General features: G+C 48.5%; 1 protein-coding gene across 3 annotated transcripts in view; it reads left to right on the forward strand.

Moving 5' to 3' along the window:
* Nucleotides 1-802: 802 nt before the first annotated feature.
* Nucleotides 803-23,075, forward strand: part of tab1 (TGF-beta activated kinase 1/MAP3K7 binding protein 1) — a 51,433-nt gene continuing 29,160 nt past the window's right edge. For 2 of the 3 annotated variants that reach the window (XM_078430599.1, XM_078430603.1), the window contains exons 1-5: nt 803-929; nt 3,277-3,413; nt 15,898-16,048; nt 18,505-18,591; nt 20,892-21,030. In XM_078430599.1, the coding sequence (XP_078286725.1) occupies nt 897-929; nt 3,277-3,413; nt 15,898-16,048; nt 18,505-18,591; nt 20,892-21,030 (547 nt within the window). In that variant the 5' untranslated portion in view covers nt 803-896. The remainder of the gene's footprint in view (nt 930-3,276; nt 3,414-15,897; nt 16,049-18,504; nt 18,592-20,891; nt 21,031-23,075) is intronic. The other variant, XM_078430602.1, reaches the window with a different exon arrangement.

Below are 23,075 nucleotides of genomic sequence, written 5' to 3' on the forward strand. Positions count from 1 at the left end.
AAATTGGAGGAATGATTTGATTTTAGTCGAGACCCTTCTTCACTCTGAAAAAGATTTCCGACCCGAAACATCACCTTTCCCTTCTCTCCAGAGATGCTGTCTGACCCACTGAGTTACTCCAGCATTGTGTGTCTATCTTCAGTGTAAACCATCATCTGCAGTTGCTTGGAACACATTATGAACATTGAATTCTCCAATTTTGGTTAGCTTAACAACCCCCTCTTCCCCGTCCCTGCCCCCCACCAGGACTCACTTCCCCCTTCACCCACCAGGCCCCTCCCCTGCTCACCAGGCCCCTCCCCACCTACAGGCCCCTCCCCTCTCCCCAGGCCCCTCCCCTCTCGCTCCCGCCCATCTCTCCAGGCCCCTCCCCCACCTACCAAGCCGCATTCCCTCCCTTCAGGCCCCTCCCCTCTCTTCAGGTCCCTCCCCCTCTCTCCAGGCCCCTCCCCCACCTACCAAGCCGCACTCCCTCTCTTCAGGCCCATCCCCCTCTCTCCAGGCACCTCCCCCTTTCTCCAGGCCCCTCCCCACCAACCAAGCCGCTCTCCCTCCCTTCGGGCCCCTCCCCCACCCACCAGGGCCATCCCCTCTCTCCAAGCCCCTCCCCCACCCACCAGGCCCCTCCCCCACCCACCAGGCCCCTCCCCTCTCTCCAAGCCCCTCCCCCACCAACCAGGCCCCTCCCCTCTCTCCAGGCCCCTCCCCCACCAACCAGGCTCCTCATCTCTCCAGGCCGCTCGTCCTTTCTCCAGGCCCCGATCTGACGTCAGCTTCTCGACCTACACGTCACTGGCCCGTCTGTGGCCTGACGTCAGTGGCCCCGCCCACCTACGCGTCATCCTCCGCCCGACAGTTTCTGTGACGTGTGACGGGGCTGACGTACTTCCGCTGTAATGGCGTCGCAGAGGAGACGGGGTCCTCAGAATGTAAGCGGCTGACATCGGCAGGGACGAGGGAGGAGGGAATCAGGCAGATGGGGGAAAGGAGGGACTTTGAGAGCAGCTGTTGATCTTCGTCCCTCTCCCCCTACCTTCTTCTCCCCTTCCCCCATCCCATCATCCCCTTCCCCTGCCTCCCTCCGTTGATTTCCCCCTCCATCCCTTTCGCCCACTCTCCCTCTCTGTCCCTATCGTCCTCCCTCACCCCACACATCCCTTGTCTCTGCCCCATCACCTCCTCATTCCCCCCATCCCCCTCACACTCGCCCTGCCGCCTCCTCACTGTACACATGTGTCCCAGTGGTGGTGTGAATGAATATTTTTGATGGTTGATGAGTTACCGTTTAAGTCTGATTTGTCCTGGATGGTACCGAGTTCCTGTGGAGTTTAGTTAGAGAGTTAGATATAGCTCTTAGGGCTAACGGAATCAATGGATATGGGGAGAAAGCAGGAACGGGGTACTGTTTTTGGATGACCAGCCGGTTAGAAGGGCCGAATGGCCTACTCCTGCACCTATTTTCCATGTTTCTAAGTTTAGTTTACAAATACAGCGCGGAAACAGGCACTTCGGCTCACTGGTGACTGTTGTGGTTGGATGTTCTTGGTTCTTGGTCCTCAAATATTCCAAATGGAATTTAAACTGGAAGGTGGCGGAGTTGAGTAACTGTAGTAGGGTGAAGACAATAGACAATAGACAATAGGTGCAGGAGTAGGCCATTCAGCCCTTCGAGCCAGCACCGCCATTCAATGCGATCATGGCTGATCACTCTCATTCAGTACCCCGTTCCTGCCTTCTCCCCATACCCCCTCACTCCGCTATCCTTAAGAGCTCTATCTAGCTCTCTCTTGAAAGCATCCAACGAACTGGCCTCCACTGCCTTCTGAGGCAGAGAATTCCACACCTTCACCACTCTCTGACTGAAAAAGTTCTTCCTCATCTCCGTTCTAATTGGCCTACCCCTTATTCTTAAACTGTGGCCCCTTGTTCTGGACTCCCCCAACATTGGGAACACGTTTCCTGCCTCTAATGTGTCCAATCCCCTAATTATCTTATATGTTTCAATAAGATCCCCCCTCATCCTTCTAAATTCCAGTGTATACAAACCCAATCGCTCCAGCCTTTCAACATACGACAGTCCCGCCATTCCGGGAATTAACCTAGTGAACCTACGCTGCACGCCCTCCATAGCAAGAATATCCTTCCTCAAATTTGGAGACCAAAACTGCACACAGTACTCCAGGTGCGGTCTCACCAGGGCCCGGTACAACTGTAGAAGGACCTCTTTGCTCCTATACTCAACTCCTCTTGTTATGAAGGCCAACATTCCATTGGCTTTCTTCACTGCCTGCTGTACCTGCATGCTTCCTTTCATTGACTGATGCACTAGGACACCCAGATCTCGTTGAACTCCCCCTCCTCCTATCTTGACACCATTCAGATAATAATCTGCCTTTCTATTCTTACTTCCACACTTATCTACATTAAACTGCATCTGCCATGTATCCGCCCACTCACACAACCTGTCCAAGTCACCCTGCAGCCTTATTGCATCTTCCTCACAATTCACACTACCCCCCAGCTTAGTATCATCTGCAAATTTGCTAATGGTACTTTTAATCCTTTCGTCTAAGTCACTAATGTATATCGTAAATAGCTGGGGTCCCAGCACCGAACCTTGTGGTACCCCACTGGTCACTGCCTGCCATTCCGAAAGGGACCCATTTATCCCCACTCTTTGCTTTCTGTCTGTCAACCAATTTTCTATCCATGTCAGTACCCTACCCCCAATACCATGTGCCCTAATTTTGCCCACTAATCTCCTATGTGGGACCTTGTCGAAGGCTTTCTGAAAGTCGAGGTACACCACATCCACTGACTCTCCCCTGTCAATTTTCCTAGTTACATCCTCAAAAAATTCCAGTAGATTTGTCAAGCATGATTTCCCCTTCGTAAATCCATGCTGACTCAGAATGATCCTGTTACTGCTATCCAAATGCTCAGCAATTTCGTCTTTTATAATTGACTCCAGCATCTTCCCCACCACTGATGTCAGACTAACTGGTCTATAATTACCCGTTTTCTGTCCCTCCTTTCTTAAAAAGTGGGATAACATTTGCTATCCTCCAATCCACAGGAACTGATCCTGAATCTATAGAACATTGAAAAATGATCTCCAATGTTTCCACTATTTCTAGAGCCACCTCCTTAAGTACCCTGGGATGCAGACCATCAGGACTATTCCATACTTTAATTGTGCGAGGGAAGAATGAACTGCTACACACATCTGTCTTGATAGCTGGTATCTCAAATTGATGGTTAATTTCCCACCCCAAGCAGGAGGAGACCAGCTGGACAGATGACCTCACGGTGTGCCATCTGTCGGGGATCGGTTATGGCACAAATCGAATTTACCAGGTGGACGGAACCAGCACTGAGGCCCACAGCCTGGAGGATGGTTGGCTCAGGTTTCGGTGAGTTTGAACCCATGACCATCCAATGGGTTCAGCTTTTAAGAGGTTTGATCTCGGTTGTGTGATTAAATTTTAAGACCTTGGCTTTGATCTTTATCAAAACTGATTTGCTGAAAATCTTTGTGGACCCATTAGACAGGTGTGAATTAACAGGAGGCCATAGAGGAGCTGAGCTAAGTCACAAAGTGCCGGTCAGGCAGGTCATCCTGGAGAACATGGATAGGTGATGCTTCAGTTTGTGTCCCTTCTTCAGACTGATGGCAGTGGGGGGGAAAGAAAGCTGGAAGGCAGGAGAAGAAAGTAATAGGTTGATACAACTTGAGAGGCTGGACAAGAGCAGGAGAGTTTAAAAGGTTCAGCAGTACTGACATTCAATTACAGTCAGGGAAAAGTGCAGGAGCATTAAAAAAGCTAAGCGGGGATTAGTGGAGCCAGCTGAAGCTAGGTAACTTGAGAGGTGGGACTCTGTAAAGGTAACCAGTGGATCGGGTGGAGCATCCAAATCGGTTAATTGATCAGCAACATAAAGCTAACAGGTGTAGCAGAGCAACTGTGTAGGAGAGAGGCTGTGTGGAGGGCAAGTGTGTGTTTGGCTCAGGAGACTCCAGTAGGAGGTTAATACAGGGGACAAAGTCGAGTTTGCTCTTGTGTGTGAATTTGTGATTTTGGTTTTCTTTCATGATTCAGTGGCAGGGAAATTGGCACAATGCAAAGATAATAGAGCAGGGCAAGATAGACTACTCGACCCTAAATACCATAGTATACATGGCGCCATTTTAGTTGGCAGAAACTCGCAGAAACATTTTTAAATAAAAAATTTAAAAATCTGTGAATTGATAGATGAGATATCTTCTGCATTTTTATGGTATCATCACACATATTGTTCCCCAAAAACACAGATTACACTGCGAGAGGCATAACGATCGGCGGGTTTTGCTTACTAAAATGGCGGACATTACGCTCCTTTGCGTACTACACTTCAGTATAGGCGATTTCAACGGAGTGGTTCATCTTGCCCCTCTAGTATCTTTGGTACAATGCTCCTCCTGCAGGATGTGGGAGGTCAGGGGAACCGCTGGTGTGTCTGATGATTACACCTGTGGGACTGAGTCCAGTCGCAGCTCCTTCAATACTGTGCTGCGGGACGAGCTGCAGCCAGATGACCTCGGGACCACTCGGGAGAATGAGTGCTTCTCGGACAAGCCACATAGCCAGGATGTGATGCCCAGGGACAAAGGTGGAGAGATGGTGGGTGACCACGAGGAAGGGAACTAGACAGGGAGCGCAGGTGACCCCCGAGGCCATCCGCCTTTTAAACAGGTACACCCCTTCGGATGCTGTCAGTGCGGATGACTCGTCATTACCGCATTACCGGGCAGGGCTGTGGCACCAAGCCTGGGTCTGAGGCTCAGCAGGGAAGGGTACCATCAGGCAGAGCCATCTGTGGCAGCAGTCGAGACTCCAGGATGGTGTGTTGCCTCCCTGGTGCCAGAATCCAAGATGTCTCGGAGCAGCTGCATGACCTTCTTAAGGGGAAGAGGGAGAAATCTGGTGGTGGCACCAATGACGTCGGAAGGAAAAGGAATGAAGGACCACCAGGGTAGTTACCTCTGGATTCTTCAGGAATCAATGCGACCACTTCTGTGTGGAGCCACAGGAGGTGGGCAAGGTCCTCAATGAGTATTTCTCCTCTGTTTTTACCACGGAGAAGGACACGAGGATCGGGGAACTTGGAGAAGTCAATGGGAGTGTCTTGAGGGCAGTCAGTATTACGGTCAAGGAGGTGTTGAACATCCTAACACGTATGAAGGGAGGCAGATCTCCCAGGCCTGATCAGATATATCTGAGAGCACTGTGGGAAGCTGGAGTAGGAATTGCAGGTGCCCTGAATTGTCATTAAATATGGGTGGGGTGCCAGAAGGCTTGAAAGTGGCAAATGTTGAGCCTCTATTTAAGAAGGGCTGCAAGGAAAAGCCTGGGAATTATAGGTCTGTGGATCTAATATCTGTGGTCGGAAAGATGAGTGTGTTGATGGATAAGATCTACCTGCATTTAGATGGACAAAGGCTGATTAGGGATAGTCAGCACGATTTTGTATGTGGGAGAATGTTTCTCACAAATCTGAGTATTTTGAAGACATGGCCAAAAACGTCAATGAGAGCAGAGTTGTGGATGTATATATGGACTTCAGCAAAGCATTCGACAAGGTTCCGCATGGTAGGCTGCTCTAGAAGGTTAGATTGCATGGGATCCCAGGAGAGATAGCTGAATGGATAGAAAATTGGCTTCATGGAAGGAAACAGAGGATGATGATGGAAAGTTGTTTCTTGGACTGGAGGCCTGTGGCCAGTGGTGTGCTAACTCCATCATCCCAGTGCTGAAGAAAAGCAAGTCCTTATGCCCAAACAATTACCATCTAGTTGCCTTGTCATCCACCATCATGAAATGTTTTGAGAGGCTGGTCATGGAACGCATTAAATCCAGTCCACCCAGCGGCCTTGACCCACTGCAGTTCGCGTACGGCCACGACAGGTCCACGGATGATGCCATCACCCCAGCCCTACACTGATCCCTAGCACACCTGGAGAAGAGAGACATCTACGTCAGACTCCTGTTCAAAGACTACAGCTCTGCCTATAATACCATTATAACATCCAAGCTTATCACCAAGCTCACGGGACTTGGTTTTTAGATTTAGAGATACAGCGAGGAAACAGGCCCTTCGGCCCACCGAGTCCGCGCCGCCCAGCGATCCCCGCACATTAACACTATCCTACACACACTAGGGACAGTTTTTACATTTACCCAGCCAATTAACCTACATACCTGTACGTCTTTGGAGTGTGGGAGGAAACCGAAGATCTCGGAGAAAACCCACGCAGGTCACGGGGAGAACGTACAAACTCCATGTAGACGGCGCCCGTAGTCAGGATCGAACCTGAGTCTCCGGCGCTGCATTCGCTGTAAGGCAGCAACTCTACCGCTGCGCCACCGTGCCGCCAGAAGTTTTCAACCATCTCTACTTTGGCATCGTCAATGCCGTTGGTGTCAGTGCTCATCTCTGCAACTGGATCCTTGACTTGCTGACCAACCGACCCCAATCAGTGACGACAGGGAACAAATCATCATCCATGATAATCCTCAACGCAGGGGCGTTGGATGTGTTCTCAGTCCCCTTCTTTACTCCTTGTACACCCATGACTGCAACCATGTACATATCTAATTCAATTTTCAAATTTGCAGCCGACATCACCATTGTGGGCCGGATATAAAATAATGATGAGACGGAGCACAGGAGGAAATTGAGAACCTGGTGTCGAGACAACAACCTTTCTCTCAATATCAGCAAGGCAAAGGAGAGTGGTCGACTTGAGGAAGTGAAGCGGTACACATACCCCAGTGTGCATTGACGGTGCCAAAGTAGAGATGGTTGAAAACTTCAAATCCTTCGGAGTCAATATCACTTTCCTTTTTGCAGCAATGACCAAGAAAGCACACTAACTTCCACACTACTTCCTTAGAAGGCTTAGGAAGTTTGGCATGTCCCCTACAACTCTCACCAACTTCTGCAGATGCACCATAGAAAACATTTTTATCAGGATGCATCACAGCTTGGTTTGGAACAGCTCCATCTAAGACCGCAAGAAATGGCAGTGAATTGTGGATGCAGCCCGGACCATCACACAAACCAACCTCCATTCTATTGACTCCATTTATACCTCACGCTGCCTCGGCAAGACCAACAGCATAATCGAGGACGAGTCGCACCCTGGCCACTCCCTCTTCTCCCCTCTCCTATCAGACAAATGGTATAGAAGTGTGAAAACGCACACTGCCAGATTCAGGGACAGTTTCTTCCCAACTGTTACCAGGCAATTTAATCGTCCTACCACAACCAGAGAGCAGTGCTGAACTACTATCTGCCTCTTCGGTGACCCTCGGACTATCCTTGATCGGAATTTGCTGGCTCTCCTTGCCCCAAACGTTATTCCCTTATCACATATCTGTACACTGTATGGCTCGATCGTAAACATGTATTGCCTTTCCGCTGACTGGTTAGCAAGCAACAAACGCTTATCACTGTACATTGGTGCATGTGACAATAAGCTAAAACTGACTGCCTCAGGATTTGGCGCTGGGCCCATTTGTTGTTTGTCATCCATCTCATTGATTTGGATGAGGACATACAGGCATGATTAGTAAGTTTGCAGATGACACTCAAGTGGATGTTATTGTAGAGAATGAAGATGGTTGTCAAAAGTTGCAGCAGGATCTTGATCGGTTGGGCAGATTGGCTGAGGAATGGTTAATGGAGTTTAATACAGAAAAGTGTGAGATATTTCACTTTGGGATGTCTAACCAGGGCAGGACCTACATAATGAATGGCAGAGCCCTGGGGAGTGTTGTAGAGCAGAGGGTTCTAGGAGTTCAGGTACATAGTTCCTTCCAAGTGGTGTTACAGGTCGATAGGGTGTTTGAGACCTTCGGCAAATTAGCCTTCGTCAGTCAGAGTATTGGATAATAAAATTGGGAAATGATGTTACAGTTGTACAAGACTTTGGTATGGCCACATTTGGCCAGTTGTACCTGTTGTAGGAAATATGCTGTTAAGCGGGAAAGGGTGCACAGAAGATTTATGAGATGTTGCTAGGATTTGACGGTTTCGGCTATAGGGAGAGGGTGAGCAGGCTAGGATTTTATTCCTTGGAGTGCATGAGGATGGGTGATCGTAAAGGGTTGTGCATGTGGACAGGTGAATGGATAGAAAAGGTCTAGAGGATAAAGTCCAAATGTGGGCAGGTGGGATGGCATGGGCAAGTTGGGCCGAAGGGTCTGTTGGTCACGGAGGCGCTGCGGTAGAGTTGCTGCCTTACAGCGAATGCAGCACCGGAGACTCAGGTTCGATCCTGACTACGGGCGCTGTCTGTACGGAGTTTGTACGTTCTCCCCGTGACCTGCATGGGTTTTCTCCGAGATCTTCGGTTTCCTCCCACACTCCAAAGACGTACAGGTTTGTAGGTTGGGCTTTGTGTAATACTTTAATTCAATTGGCTGGGCAAATGTAAAAATTGTCCCTAATGGGTGTAGGATAGTGTTAGTGTGCGGGGATCGCTGGGCGGCGCGGACCCAGTGGGCTGAAGGGCCTGTTTCTGCGCTGTATCTCTGAATCTAAAAAAATCTAAAATCTAAATCATACTGTGTGACTCTATGAAAGGCCATTGATGAAATGACCGAAGGTTTGAGACAATAGAATTGAAGAGTTGCTAATTGTGAGGCTAGATGAAGAAGCTAAGGGAAATGGTGATGAAGTTAAGCTCGGTATTATTTGTGAGGCATTTAACATAATTTCTTTGAATGGCCAGTCTCTTACCAAAGAGGATTGTTATTGGTTTATGTGTGTTTCTAAAATCCTACTACAACTCTGTCCAAACATCACTTTATATCTTTGGGTATTGGATGTTTTCTATCAGTTTTGTGACTATGGGGTGGCACAGCGGTAGTTGCTTCCTTACAGGGCCGGAGAATCTGGTTCAATCCTGATTGCATGTGCTGTCTGTATGGAGTTTGTCCATTCTCTTTGTGACTGCGTGGGTTTTCTCCGGGTGCTCCGGTTTCCTCCCACATTCCAAAGACGTGCAGGATTGTAGGTTAATTGGCTTCAGTAAATTGCCTCTAGTGTACAGGATAGTCTACGGTGATTGTTGGTCGGCTCGGACTCTGGGCTAAAGGGTATGTTTTCACGCTGGATCTCAAAAAAGAAAACTAAAAAAATATTTTGGACTTTGGGTAATAGTTTCATTCAAATTTAAGTTTTGTCGTTCTTTCTTTGTGTGCTTGTGTGTTTTGCTGACTTTGTAAATGGTAGAAATCTTCCTTCTTTCCCTTGTTATTCCAATGAAAATTGTCCCAAAAAATGAAGTCTCCCCCCCCCCCCAAAAAAAAAAGTCCCAGCACTGCTCAGTGATTAGAGATTATGCTCTGCGATATGTTGCTGTAGGGAATGAGAAGCGTACAGGCAACTAACTACCCATTGTTACACTGACACTAGTCCATTGAGGTGATGGGAATGGGTTTGGTTTAGAGATACAGCGTGGAAACGGACCGTTCGGCCCACCGAGTCCGTGCCGAGCAGTGATCCCCGCACACTTACACTATCCTACACGCACTACTACACCACTGGGTGGCGCCGTACATGGCAGCCTCGCCAACAGCCTGTCTCGTCCCTTTCTTTTGTTGTTTTTAGTCTGTTTTTACTTGGATGTTTTAGTGTATCTTTAGTTTCTGTATTATGTGTGGGGAGGGGGGGGTTGCAGGAAACCTTTTTATCTCTTCCCTCGACGGAGATGCGGCTTTTTCCATATCGTATCTCCGTCCGCACTGCGGCCTTAACATCGTGGAGATGGCGGTCCCTTTGTAAGGGATCGACTTCGGGAGCTCCAACCACAGGGGGCTTCGATCGCCGACTGCGGGAGCTTCAATCGCCCCGACTGTGGATGTTTCGATTGTCCCGACCACGGGAGAAAAGGAGGAAAGAATGTATATGTTATTTGCATTCCATCACCGTGGGAAAACAAGATGGACGTGCTGCCTGCACTGGCGGGGACTGGGATGGAGTGCCAAGAGTGCGGTGATCTCAGTGTTTGCGGGGAGTCTAGTGCAAGTGTGGACGGCTTTCTGACTGTAGGGGCGGACATAGACTGCAGAGAGAGTGACAGCGGTCGGTACAACTCTGGTCACATCACGGTGAAGGAACGTGTGTGTGGCCCGGACATTGAATTGATGGCTGTGAGTCTCCACTTATGCTGTGTGCCCTGGAGATTCTTACACACCGCTGTGATGGCTGTTACCTAATCTATGTTTAATCTGTATGTAGTTATGTATCTTGTTGCTTTTTTTTGTATGACTATATGGTAAATCAAATTTCACTGTACCTCAGTACATGTGACAATAAAGGACCATTGAACACTAGGGACAATTTACAATTAGCCTACAGACCTGTACGTCTTTGGAATGTGGGAGGAAACTGGAGCAGTGACAGGATCCGAATGGCCTACTCCTACTTTTTCTATGTTTCTATGTTCTATCCTGGAGAAAACTCTGTACAGACAGCACCCGTAGTCAGGATTGAACCTGGGTTTCTGGCGCTGTAAGGCAGCAACTTTACTGCTGCGCCACCCTGTTGGCTGCCATAAAAGGGCAGATTCCAGGTTCCCAGTTTCTTTCTTATTTCTGTTGAAAGCTTACTGCCGCCAAACCGAAGCTGGCTGAATCGAGCAAAGAATGGAGGAACACAAAGGGTGGGGGAGGGCTTGCCAGAACAAATCAAGGCTGGCAGCAGATGACCAAGGAAGGGTGGAGCCCATAATGGTACATTGTTGGCTGGAGAAGAGGTGATTAAGAAGGGAAACAAGGATGCGACAGTGGAACTAGCAGGCTGGGGACGTACTTGTATTCTTTCATTATTTGATTTGGGCCTGATCTGTGTAGGAAGGACTGCAGATGCCGATTTAAACTGAAGATAAACACAAAATGCTGAAGTAACTCAGCGGGGCAGGCAGCATCTCCGGAGAGAAGGCATGGGTGATGTTTTGGGTCGAGACCCTTCTTCAGACTGATCTGTTCTGGCCTTCCCCTACTTCCCAATTCCCTCCCCTCTACGTTCAGTGAAGAAGATGTGATAGAATCGGAGGGGCAAGAGGTGGGGGTGTTGCATTGCTTGTCAGGGAGGATATCACAGCAGTGCTTTGGCAGGACAGACTAGAAGGCTCGATTAAGGAGGCTGTTTGGGTGGAACTCAGAAATGAGAAAGGTTTAGCAACACTTATAGGGGTGTATTATAGACCGCCAAATAGGGAACGAGAATTGGAAGAGCAAATATGTAAGGAGATAGCAGATATTAGTAGTAAGCACAGAGTGGTGATTGTGGGTGATTTCAATTTTCCGTATATAGACTGGGAATCACATTCTGTTAAAGGGCTGGATGGTTTGGAGTTTGTAAAATGTGTGCAGGATAGTTTTTTGCAGCAATACGTAGAGGTGCCTACCAGAGAAGGGGCAGTGTTGGACCTCCTGTTAGGAAATGAGATTGGGTCAGGTGACGGAGGTATGTGTTGAGGAGCACTTTGGGTCTAGTAATCATAATGCCAAGGGTTCCGACCCAAATCGTCACCCATCCATTTTCAGGCAGAGATGCTGCCTGACCTGCTGAGTTATACCAGCACTTTGTCATAATCATCATCATAATCATAATTGTAATTTATTAGCCAAGTATGTTTTGCAACATACGAGGAATTTGGTTTGCCATACATTCATACGAAAAAAGCAACAAGACACACAACGACATAAAGATTTGACATCAACATCCACCACAGTGGCTCGTCCACATTCCCCACTGTGATGGAAGGCAATAAACTCTTATCATCTTTCCTCTCGCGGTCGGGGTGTCGAACCATCCAGAGCCAGCGATCGAGCTCCCACGCCGGGGCGATCTAAGCTCCCACATCGGGACGGTTGAAACTCCTATGTCTTGGAGTTCCCGAAGTTGGTCTCTAACCAGGGACCGCGAGCTCCACGATGTTAAAGCCCGCAGCTCCCGCAGGTTGGAGCACCAAAGGCCCACCCTTGGCAAAGGGATCGCCCGCCCCGAGACGTTAAAGTCCGCAGGCTCCGTGGTTTAGGAGCTCTGGAAGTCCCAAACACGAGGCCGCCAACTCCACGATGTTAGGCCGCAGTGCGGATGGAGATATGACATGGCTGGGAAAAAGTCGCATCTCTCAAGGAAAGAGATTTATAAAGTTTCTCCCCCCCACCACCATCCCCCACAGATACAATAACTAAAGATAAGCTAAAACATACATTTTTCAACAAACTAAAAACACAAAGAATGAAAAAGACGAAGGCGGACCGTTGGCAAGGCAGCCATCGTGCGGCGCCCACTTTCTACACCTGAGATTTATCCAAGGCTGCCAAATTTGAGGAAGGATATTCTTGCTATTGAGGACATGCAGCGTAGGTTTACTAGGTTAATTCCCGGAATGGCGGGACTGTCATATGTTGAAAGACTGGAGCGACTAGGCTCGTATACACTAGAATTTAGAAGGATGAGAGGGGATCTTATCGAAACGTATAAGATTATTAAGGGGTTGGACACGTTAGAGGCAGGAAACAGAATAAGGGGTAGGTCATTTAGAACTGAGATGAGGAAAAACGTTTTCAGTCAGAACATCTCCGTTCTAAATGGTCTACTGCTTATTCTTAAACTGTGGCCCCTGGTTCTGGACTCTCCCAACATTGGGAACGTGTTTCCTGCCTCTAACGTGCCTTGTTTCACGCTTAAAAATCTCTGGATTCGTATGTGGGATTGTCTCATTTGAAGCATAACAGAAGAACATCATCGGGCATTTCCTGCCCTGAACCCAGCTGACTTGATTGATTCAAAGATTAAACAGGATGGAAACAGACCCTTTGGCCCAACGAGTCCATGCCAACCATCGATCACCCATTCACACTAGTTCTATGTTATCCTACTTTCTCATCCACTCCTAACACACCAGGGTCAATTTACAGAGGCCAGTTGACCTATAAACCCACATGTCTTTGGGATGTGGGCACCCGGTGTAAACCCACACAGTCACATGGTGAACGTGTAAACTCAAGAGTCAAGAGTGTTTTATTGTCCTGTGTCCCAGATAGAACAATGAAATTCTTATTTGCAGCAACGCAAAGTTCAGTGTGTGTGTATATATACAAATACTCACAAGTATACATATATACATATATACACAGTGCCCTCCAAAGTTTGGGACAAAGACCCATCATTTATTTATTTGCCTCTGTACTCCACAATTTGAGATTTGTAATAGAAAAAATCACATCTGGTTAAACTGCACATTGTCAGATTTTAATAAAAGCCATTTTTACACATTTTGGTTTCACCATGTAGAAATTGCTGCTGTGTTTATACGTAGTCCCCCCCATTTCAGGGCACCATAATGTTTGGGACCCATGGCTTCACAGACGTCTGTAATGGCTCAGGTGTGTTTAATTGCCTCCTTAATGCAGGTACAAGAGAGCTCTCAGCACCTCTCTTTCTTCCCGTCTTTCCATCACCTTTGGAAACTTTTATTGCTGTTTATCAACATGAGGACCAAAGTTGTGCGAATTAAAGTCAAAGAAGCCATTATGAGACTGAGAAACAAGAATAAAACTGTTAGAGACATCAGCCAAACCTTAGGCTTACCAAAATCAACTGTTTGGAACATCATTAAGAAGAAAGAGAGAGCACTGGTGAGTTTACTAATCGCAAAGGGACTGGCAGGCCAAGGAAGACCTCCACAGCTGATGACAGAATTCTCTCTGTAATAAAAAAAAATCCCTAAACACCTGCCCGACAGATCAGAAACACTCTTCAGGGGTCAGGTGTCGATTTGTCAATGACCACAGTCCACAGAAGACTTCATGAACAGAAATACAGAGGCTACACTGCAAGATGCAAACCACTAGTTAGCCCCAATAATAGGATGGCCGGGTTACAGTTTGCCAAGAAGTACTTAAAAGAGCAACCACAGTTCTGGAAAAAGGTCTTGTGGACAGTTGAGATGAAGATTAACATATCAGAGTGATGGCAAGAGCAAAGTATGGAGGAGAGAAGGAACTGCCCAAGATCCAAAGCATACCACCACATCTGTGAAACATGGTGGTGGGGGTGTTATGGCCTGGGCATGTATGGCTGCTGAAGGTACTGCCTCACTTATCTTCATTGATGATACAACTACTGATGGTAGTAACATAATTAATTCTGAAGTGTACAGACACATCCTATCTGCTCAAGTTCAAACAAATGCCTCAAAACTCATTGGCCACGGTTCATTTTACAGCAAGACAATGATCCCAAACATACTGCTAAAGCAACAAAGAAGTTTTTCAAAGCTAAAAAATGGTCAATTCTTGAGTGGCCAAGTCAATCACCTGATCTGAACCCAATTGAGCATGCCTTTGATATGCTGAAGAGAAACCGGAAGGGGACTAGCCCCCAAAACAAGCATGAGCTAAAGATGGCTGCAATACAGGCCTGGCAGAGCATCACCAGAGAAGACACCCAGCAACTGGTGATGTCCATGAATCGCAGACTTCAAGCAGTCTTTGCATGCAAGGGATATGCAACAAAATACTAAACAAGATTACTTTCATTTACATGACAATGTTGTGTCCCAAACATTATGGTGCCCTGAAATGGAAGGACTGCTGTAATTTCTACATGGTGAAACCAAAATGTATAAAAATGGCCTTTATTAAAATCTGACAATATGCGCTTTAACCACGTGATTTTTTTCTATTACAAATCTCAAATTGTGGAGTACAGAGGCAAATAAATAAATGATGGGTCTTTGTCCCAAACATTATGGAGGGCACTGTATACACGCACACATACATACACACGAAAAAAACAAATAGTGCAATAATTACAATAATAGTCTCTAGTTCAGAGCTTATTTGTGGTTTTAGGGTTTAACTAGACCAAGTGGACAACGTTGGGCCCAAACCTCTCCTGCATTGGTGCAGCACCCTGTCCTCCCCCCCCTCCCCTCTCTCCACAACCCCTCCTCCCCTCCCTTCTCCCCCACTCCCCCTTCCCTCCCTCCTCCCCTCCCCCTCCCCTCGTCTTAAACTTTAAAATGTGAATAACTTTAAAAATATAAGACCGATTTCAATAAAACTACTTGCATTATCACTAAAGTGACAATGGTGAGTAAGGTGGGCCTAAAATTGTCGCGCTATCGTGTACCGTTTTGGCTGAAGTTCAGTCGCAAACAAGATAACAAACGAGAGTTTTAGTATATAGACAGCCTGATGGCCGTAGGGAAGAAGCTGTTCCTGAACCTGGACGTTACAGTTTTCAGGCTCCGGTACCTTCTTCCCGATGGCAGGGGTGAAATGAGTGTGTGGCCAGGGTGGTGTGGGTCTCTGATGGTGCTGTCTGCCATTTTGAGGCAGCGACTCTGGTAAATCTCTTTGATGGCGGGGAACGGTTTCAAGGCCGCATCCAAGGTCGGGATTGAACCCGGATTGGAGACGTTAGAGGCAGGAAACATGTTCCCAATGTTGGGGGAGTCCAGAACAAGGGGCCACAGTTTAAGAATAAGGGGTAGGCCATTTAGAACTGAGATGAGGAAAAACTTTTTCAGTCAGAGAGTTGTGAATCTGTGGAATTCTCTGCCTCAGAATGCAGTGGAGGCCAATTCTCTGAATGCATTCAAGAGAGAGCTGGATAGAGCTCTTAAGGATAGCGGAGTCAGGGGGTATGGGGAGAAGGCAGGAACGGGGTACTGATTGAGAATGATCAGCCATGATCACATTGAATGGCGGTGCTGGCTCGAAGGGCCGAATGGCCTCCTCCTGCACCTATTGTCTATTGGGTCTGTGGCGCTGCAAGTTGGTGAACTCCGCTGTGCTGCCCACTAATTTGCCTTTTTCTCTCCTCCAGGGAAGACGAATGCTTCCTTTACGGAGTCTTCAATGGATACGATGGCAGCCGGGTGTCGCAGTTTGTCACGCAGAGGCTGACGGCAGAACTGCTGCTGGGGCAGCTGACCCTGAGCCGCAATGACGCTGACGTCCGCAAGGTGCTGCTGCAGGTACTGCCCTCCGCTCTCGGTCTACTTCATCGTGTTGGGGGCTCGCCGGCTGCGATCCAGTTAGGCTGTGATAATATTACAGATGTGCCCGATTGCCCTGCTCAAAGATTGTAACAGATTTCAGGGTGCACCGGCTGATAACGTTTCATGTGCAATCTTCACTTGAGAGGCACAAATTAGTTGAAAGAACAAATGAATATTACAGGGTCGGAGGTGGGTGGACCTGACGGCACAGCTGGTAGAGCTGCTGCCTCACGTCGCCTGCGATCCAGGTTCCATCTTCACCTCTTTTTTTTAATATATAAATTTTATTCCAAAAGAAAACGTACAAACATACAAAGTGAAATGTGATCAAACAAAAGTCGCCCGTATCGGCAGTTTACAAAATAAACAATTATCACATTAAAATCCCGCCATCTCTGTCAACAATACATTCGACCCCCCCCCCCCGCGGCGACCAGCATTCACGGAAGGCCTCCAGAGTCGCCGTGGACACCGCGTGTTCCCTCTCCAGGGACACGCGGGCACGGACGTAAGCCCGGAACAGGGGTAGGCAGCCGGCCTCTGTGAGGCCGTCGACTACCCGCTGCCTGGACCCGCGGATGGCCATCTTGGCCAGGCCCAGGAGCAGACCGACAGGGAGACCCCCTCCCGACCCTCCCCCCTCTGTCCTCCATCTTGTCCTCGGGTGTTATCTTTATGGAGCATGCTCTTTCTCCCTGCGACCGCGTGCGTTTCCTCCGGGTGATCCGGTTTCCCCCATATCCCAAAGATGCATGGCTTTGTAGGTTGACGCGCAATGCTGGAGTAGCTCAGCGGGTCAGGCAGCATCTTGGGAGAGAAGGAATGGGTGACGTTTCGGGTCAAAACCCTTCTTCAGAATGATGTCATAATTCTTCCGACATCAGTCTGAAGAAGGGTCTCGACCTGAAATGTCACCCATTCCTTCTCTCTCTCGATGCTGCCTGACCCGCTGAGTTACTCCAGCATTTTGTGTCTACCTTCGATTTAAACCAGCATCTGCATTTTTTTTCCTATGGTTTCGTAGGTTAATTGGCTTCTGTAAATAGCACCCAATGTTGGACGTGAACGTACATGGCTTGATTACCAATTTTGGGGATTGATGTAAAAATGGGTGGTATTGTAAATAGTGAAGATGGTTGTGAAAAATTGCAGCAGGATCTTGGCCAGGCAGGCTGAGGAATGGTTGATGGAATTTAATGCAGAGAAATGTGAGGTGTTGCATTTTGGGAAGTCTAACATGGGCAGGACCAAAGTTACTAGAGGAACAAGATAGACCACTTCGTTGAAATCGCCTATACTGAAGTGTAGTACGCAAAGAGCGTAACATCCGCCATTTTAGTAAGCAAAACCCGCCGTTCGCTCTGCCTCTCGCAGTGTAATCAGTGTTTTGTGGGAACAGTATGTGTGATGATACCATTAAAATGCAGAATATATCTCATCTACCAATTTACAGATTTTTGATTTAAAAAAAAAATGTTTCTGCAAGTTTCTGCCTACTAAAATGGCGCCGTGACGTACTATGGTTTTTGGGGTCGAGTGGTCTATCTTGCTCTGCTCTATTATCTTTGGGCAGGACCAACACAGTGAATGGGAGAGCTCTGGAGAGCGTTGTAGAGTAGTGGGATCGAGGAGTGGAGTCGGTATTTCCAACTCCAACCAATGTCCCCAGGATGTGCACTCTAAGGTTTTTGACATTTCCCCACCAATAATGGTCTGTCCATTGAAGATAGACACCAAATGCTGGAGTAACTCAGCGAGTCAGGCAGCATCACTAGAAAAAAGGAATAGGTGACGTTTCGGGTCACGATGGAAAGGGTGCAGAGAGGATTTACGAGGATGTTGCCTGGGCTAGAGGTTCTGAGCTATAGGGAGAGGTTGAGTAGGTTGGGACTCTATTCCTTGGAGCGCAGGGGGATGAGGGGTGATCTTATTGAGGTGTATAAAATCACGAGAGGAATAAATCGGGTAGATGGACAGAGTAGGTGAATTGAGGACCAAACGATATTGGTTTAAGGTGAGGGGGAAAAGATTTAATAGGAATCCGAGGGGTAACTTTTTCACACAGAGGGTGGTGGGTGTATGGAACGAGCTGCCACAGGAGGTAGTTGAGGCTGGGACTATCCCAACATTTAAGAAACAGTTAGACAGGTACCTGGATTGGACAGGTTTGGAGGGATATGGACCAAACGCCGGCAGGTGGGACTAGTGTAGCTGGGACATGTTGGCCGGTGTGGGCGAGTTGGGCCGAAGGGCCTGTTTCCACACTGTATGACTCTATGACTCTTCTCTATGACGATGCTTCTTCAGATTGTTGATTTGGGCGGTTTTGTTCTGTGTGCTGTTGTCTGCCCATGACAAGCCCGCTCCCAGTTTGTGTCGGGTGGAACAGTTGGTGTGAGCAAATCGTCAGAGCTGTTCTCTTTTTTCCGCAGGCCTTCGACGTGGTGGAGCGCAGTTTCTTTGAATCCATTGACGATTCTCTGGCAGAAAAGGCCAACCTGCATTCTCAGCTTCCCGAGGTAACAGCCGTGACCTTTCTGCAGGAAAACAAAACTGCTGATGCTGGTTTAAATCGAAGGTAGTCACAAAATGCTGGGGTAACTCAGCGGGTCAGGCAGCATCTCTGGAGAGAAGGAATGGGTGACGTTTCGGGTCGAGACCTTTCCTCAGTCTGAATATGGGGATGTGGGGAGAAGGCAGGCACGGGTTACTGATTGTGGATGTTCAGCCATGGTCACAATGGATGGCGGTGATGGTTCGAAGGGCCAAATGGCCTCCTCCTGCACCTATTTTCTATGTTTCTATCACCCATTCCTTCTCTCCAGAGATGCTGCCTGTCCCGCTGAGTTACTCCAGCATTTTGTGTCTATCGTCGATTTAAACCAGCACCTGCAGTTCTTTCCTATTCTTTGACGTTACGTAGCTAATAATTGCGGAGAATAATTCTGTATTTGTTCATGATAATTAATGGGCTTGGTTCTAGTAAAACTGTTAGCATTTCTGGCCACAGACGTTGTGGCATCCATTTTGACAACAGGCCCATTTGGCTCAGCGCGTCTGATGTCTGTGCCCAGTGTGGGCGGAATCATAAAGTCACATCCTCGCCGGCCAGCTGTATGAATCCCATCTTCCAGTACTTGGCATTAGCCTTCCATGTTTCGGCAATTCAAGTGCCCAGAGGCTATTTAAAGGGTGTTCGTGACTCCACTTCCACCACTCTCCCAGGCAGTGCAGTTCAGGTACCCTATCACTCTCTGGGTGAGAAACGTCCCCCTCAACTCCGCTCGAAACCTCTTAGCCTGAACCTAAATCACGAGGTTAATCCCCGGGATGGCAGGACTGTCATGTAAGGAAGGATTGGAAAGACTGGGCTTGTATTCACTGGAGTTTAGAAGGATGAGAGGGGGCGGCACGGTGGCGCAGCGGTAGAGTTGCTGCCTTACAGCGAATGCAGCGCCGGAGACTTAGGTTCGATCCTGACTACTGGCGCCGACTGTACGGAGTTTGTACGTTCTCCCCTGTGACCTGTGTGGGTTTTCTCCGAGATCTCCGGTTTCCTCCCACACTCCAAAGACGTACAGGTATGTAGGTTAATTGGCTGGGTAAATGTAAAAATTGTCCCTAGTGTGTGTAGGATAGTGTTAATGTGCTGGGATCGCTGGGCGGCGCGGACTTGGTGGGCCGAAGGGCCTGTTTCCGCGCTGTATCTCTAAATCTAAAATCTTATAGAGACGTATACAATTATGAAAGGACTGGACAAGTTAGATGCAGGAAAAATGTTCCCAATGTTGGGGGAGTCCAGAACCAGGGGCCACACAGTCTAAGAATAAAGGAGGAGGCCATTTAAAACTGAGGTGAGAAGAAACTTTTACACCCAGAGAGTTGTGAAATTGTGGAATTCTCTGCCACAGAGGGCAGTGGAGGCCGATTCGCTGGATGAATTTAAAAGAGAGTTAGAAAAAGCTCTAGGGGCAAGTGGAATCAAGGGTGTTACTGATTGTGGATGATCAGCCATGATCATAATGAATGGCAGCGCAGGCTTGAAGGGCCAAACGGCCTCCTCGTGCACCCATGTACCATGTTTCTAAATCTGTGCCTTGCAGTTTTAGTCACCTCTGATGCCGTTTCTACAGCTGCGTGTACCTGCGCTGCTACCCTACATCTACAGCTACCTTTCGTTCACCCAAGGCTCTACCCTTTTCTCACATATTAATACCATTTCTGCCTCGTGCCTTTACGCTGGCAATGCTGCAACTCCTGAACTCTGATCCCCTCTCCGACTTGACTCCCCATCTCCCACTTCAATGGTTTCTTTGTTATCACGTTTACCAAAGGTGCAGTGAGGTACAGGTGCTCCCCGCCTTACGACGCTTCGACTCACGATATTTCGACTTTGCGATGGTGCAAACGGCAGCGACCCTTGGCGAGCCGCCCCTCGCTTCCGGCCACGTGATCGCGTGTATTCAATGCATTTTGACTTACGGTATCTTTGGTTTCCAATGGGTTTCTCGGAACGTAACCTCGTCGTAGGTTAAGGAGCACCTGTACATTTTTTGCACTCAGCTCAGCAAGACGTATCCCCGTACATCAGCACAGAATGCACAGAAGAGCCCATTTTGGTGCCATTTTCCAATTCAGTCCAGTTTAGTTTATTGTCCAGTGTACCGAGGTACAGTGAAAAGCTTTTGTTTCCCGTTGCAGCCGTCTACGCGCGGTCGACAATCGCCGTGTCGGCGTCTCCACGTCCCTCCTCATCCCCCCCCTCACTTCCCGCCCCTCTCCCCTGTTTTTAAATCTGTGTTTTGTGTCTGCCTTGCAGGGTATTCCTCACTCCCAGCTTCCGCAGCAGTATCAGAAACTCCTGGAAAAACTCAACAAAACCGAGGAGGAGATTGCTGGAGGAACAACCGCCATTGTCGCGCTCATCCTCAACAACAAGCTGTACATTGCCAACATAGGTACTCTCTCATCCACTACCTTGAACGGCTGTTGTGCAGGTCTGCAGTTATCTGAAGATGGACACAAAATGCTGGAGTAACTCGGTGTGTCTGGCAGCATCTCCGGAGAGAAGGAATGGGTGGCCCTTCTTCAGCCTTCTGAAGAAGAGTTCCGACCTGAAACATCGCCTATTCCGTTTACCCAGAGATGCTGCCTGACCCGTTGGGTTACTCCAGCATTTTGTGTCTTATCTTCAGTATAAACCAGCATCTGCAGTTACTTCCTACAGAGTCTGCAAGTTACCTGACTTGTACTCCGAGCACTGCTCATCTCACAAGCCCCTCTTTCACAGAGCTTCCCTCTCTGTGTGTTAGTTAGACCATCACTTTCTCCCATGTGTAAACATGGTTCTGCTTCCCCGGAGTGAGGAATAGAGAAGCTCAAGACACGGTGGCTCAGCAGTAGAGCAACTGCCTCACAGCGCCAGAGACCCGGGTTCTATCCCGACTACGGGCGCCGTCTGTACGGAGTTTGTACGTTCTCCCCGTGACCTGCGTGGGTTTTCTCTGAGACCTTCCGTTTCCTCCGACACTCCAAAGACGTGCGGGTTTGTAGGTTGCTTGGCTTGGTGTAAAATGTAAAATTGTCCCTCGTGTGTGTGTGTGTAGGGAGGGTAGTTTTAATGTGTGGGGATCGCTGGTCGGTATGCGGACTTGGTGGGCCGAAGGGCGTGTTTCCACGCTGTATTCCTAAACTAAACTCGCAGCATCTCCTCCTCTAACCTGCCAGGGTGGTCGTCTTGTCTGTCAGACCAACAATGAGAGGAGCTTGGCTTGTTTTGCATCTGTAGAGGGACTTGTGCAGAGGTGGTGACGCACGAGACTGCGTCAGGATCTGGAGCAATCTATCTGCCGGAGGGACTCGGCGGGTCGAGCAGCATCTATGGGGGAGGGGGAGATGGGGGAATTGGGGCAGGGCAGGGAGTGGTGGTGGGGGGGGGGGGGGGGGAAGGAATGGTCAAAGTTTTGAGTTGAAGCACCAAAATCCAACGACTGAGAATGGAAGGGGAGGGGGAGACAACTGGCCGGTCGGTATAAGAAGAACAGTAAGTGGTGAGACAGGCAGAAATGCTGAGTGCACCAAGGATCAGTCTGAAGAAGGGTCTCGACCCGAAACGTCGCCCATTCCTTCTCTCATGAGATGCTGCCTGACCTGCTGAGTTACTCCAGCATTTTGTGAATAAAGGAGGTTTAGTTTATAGTTTAGTTTACAGATACGGCGCGGAAACACACCCGTCGGCCCACCGAGTCCGTGCCGACCGGTGATCGCCACACACTAATGCTATCTTACACACACTAGGAACAATTTAAACTTATACCAAGCCAATTAGTCCACACACCTGTAAGTCTTTGGAGTGGGAGGAAACCGAAGATCTCGGAGAAAACCCACGCGGGTCACGGGGAGAACGTACAATCTCCGTACAGACGGCGCCCGTAATCAGGATCACACCCGGGTCTCAAGCGCTGTAAGGCAGCAACTCTATCGCTGCGCCACCGTGCCGCCCGGTGTGAAGGGAAGGGGTGGAGATGGGAATCTGAGAAGCTGGGAAGAAACTGTTGTATACACTGGAATTTAGAAGGATGAGAGGGGATCTTATCGAAACGTATAAGATTATTAAGGGGTTGGACACGTTAGAGGCAGGAAACATGTTCCCAATGTTGGGGGAGTCCAGAATAAGGGCCACAGTTTAAGAATAAGGGGTAGGCCATTTAGAACTGAGATGAGGAAAAACGTTTTCAGTCAGAGAGTTGTGAATCTGTGGAATTCTCTGCCTCAGAGGACAGTGGAGGGCAATTCTCTGAATGCATTCAAGAGAGAGCTAGATAGAGCTCTTAAGGATAGCGGAGTCAGGGGGTACGGGGAGAAGGCAGGAACGGGGTACTGATTGAGAATGATCAACCATGATCACATTGAATGGCGGTGCTGGCTCGAAGGGCCGAATGGCCTCCTCCTGCACCTATTGTCTATTGTCTGCACGGAGTTTGTACGTTCTTTGTGACCTGCG

Source organism: Rhinoraja longicauda, chromosome 40 (assembly GCF_053455715.1).
Source record: "Rhinoraja longicauda isolate Sanriku21f chromosome 40, sRhiLon1.1, whole genome shotgun sequence".
NCBI classification, from domain to species: Eukaryota; Metazoa; Chordata; class Chondrichthyes; order Rajiformes; family Arhynchobatidae; genus Rhinoraja; species Rhinoraja longicauda.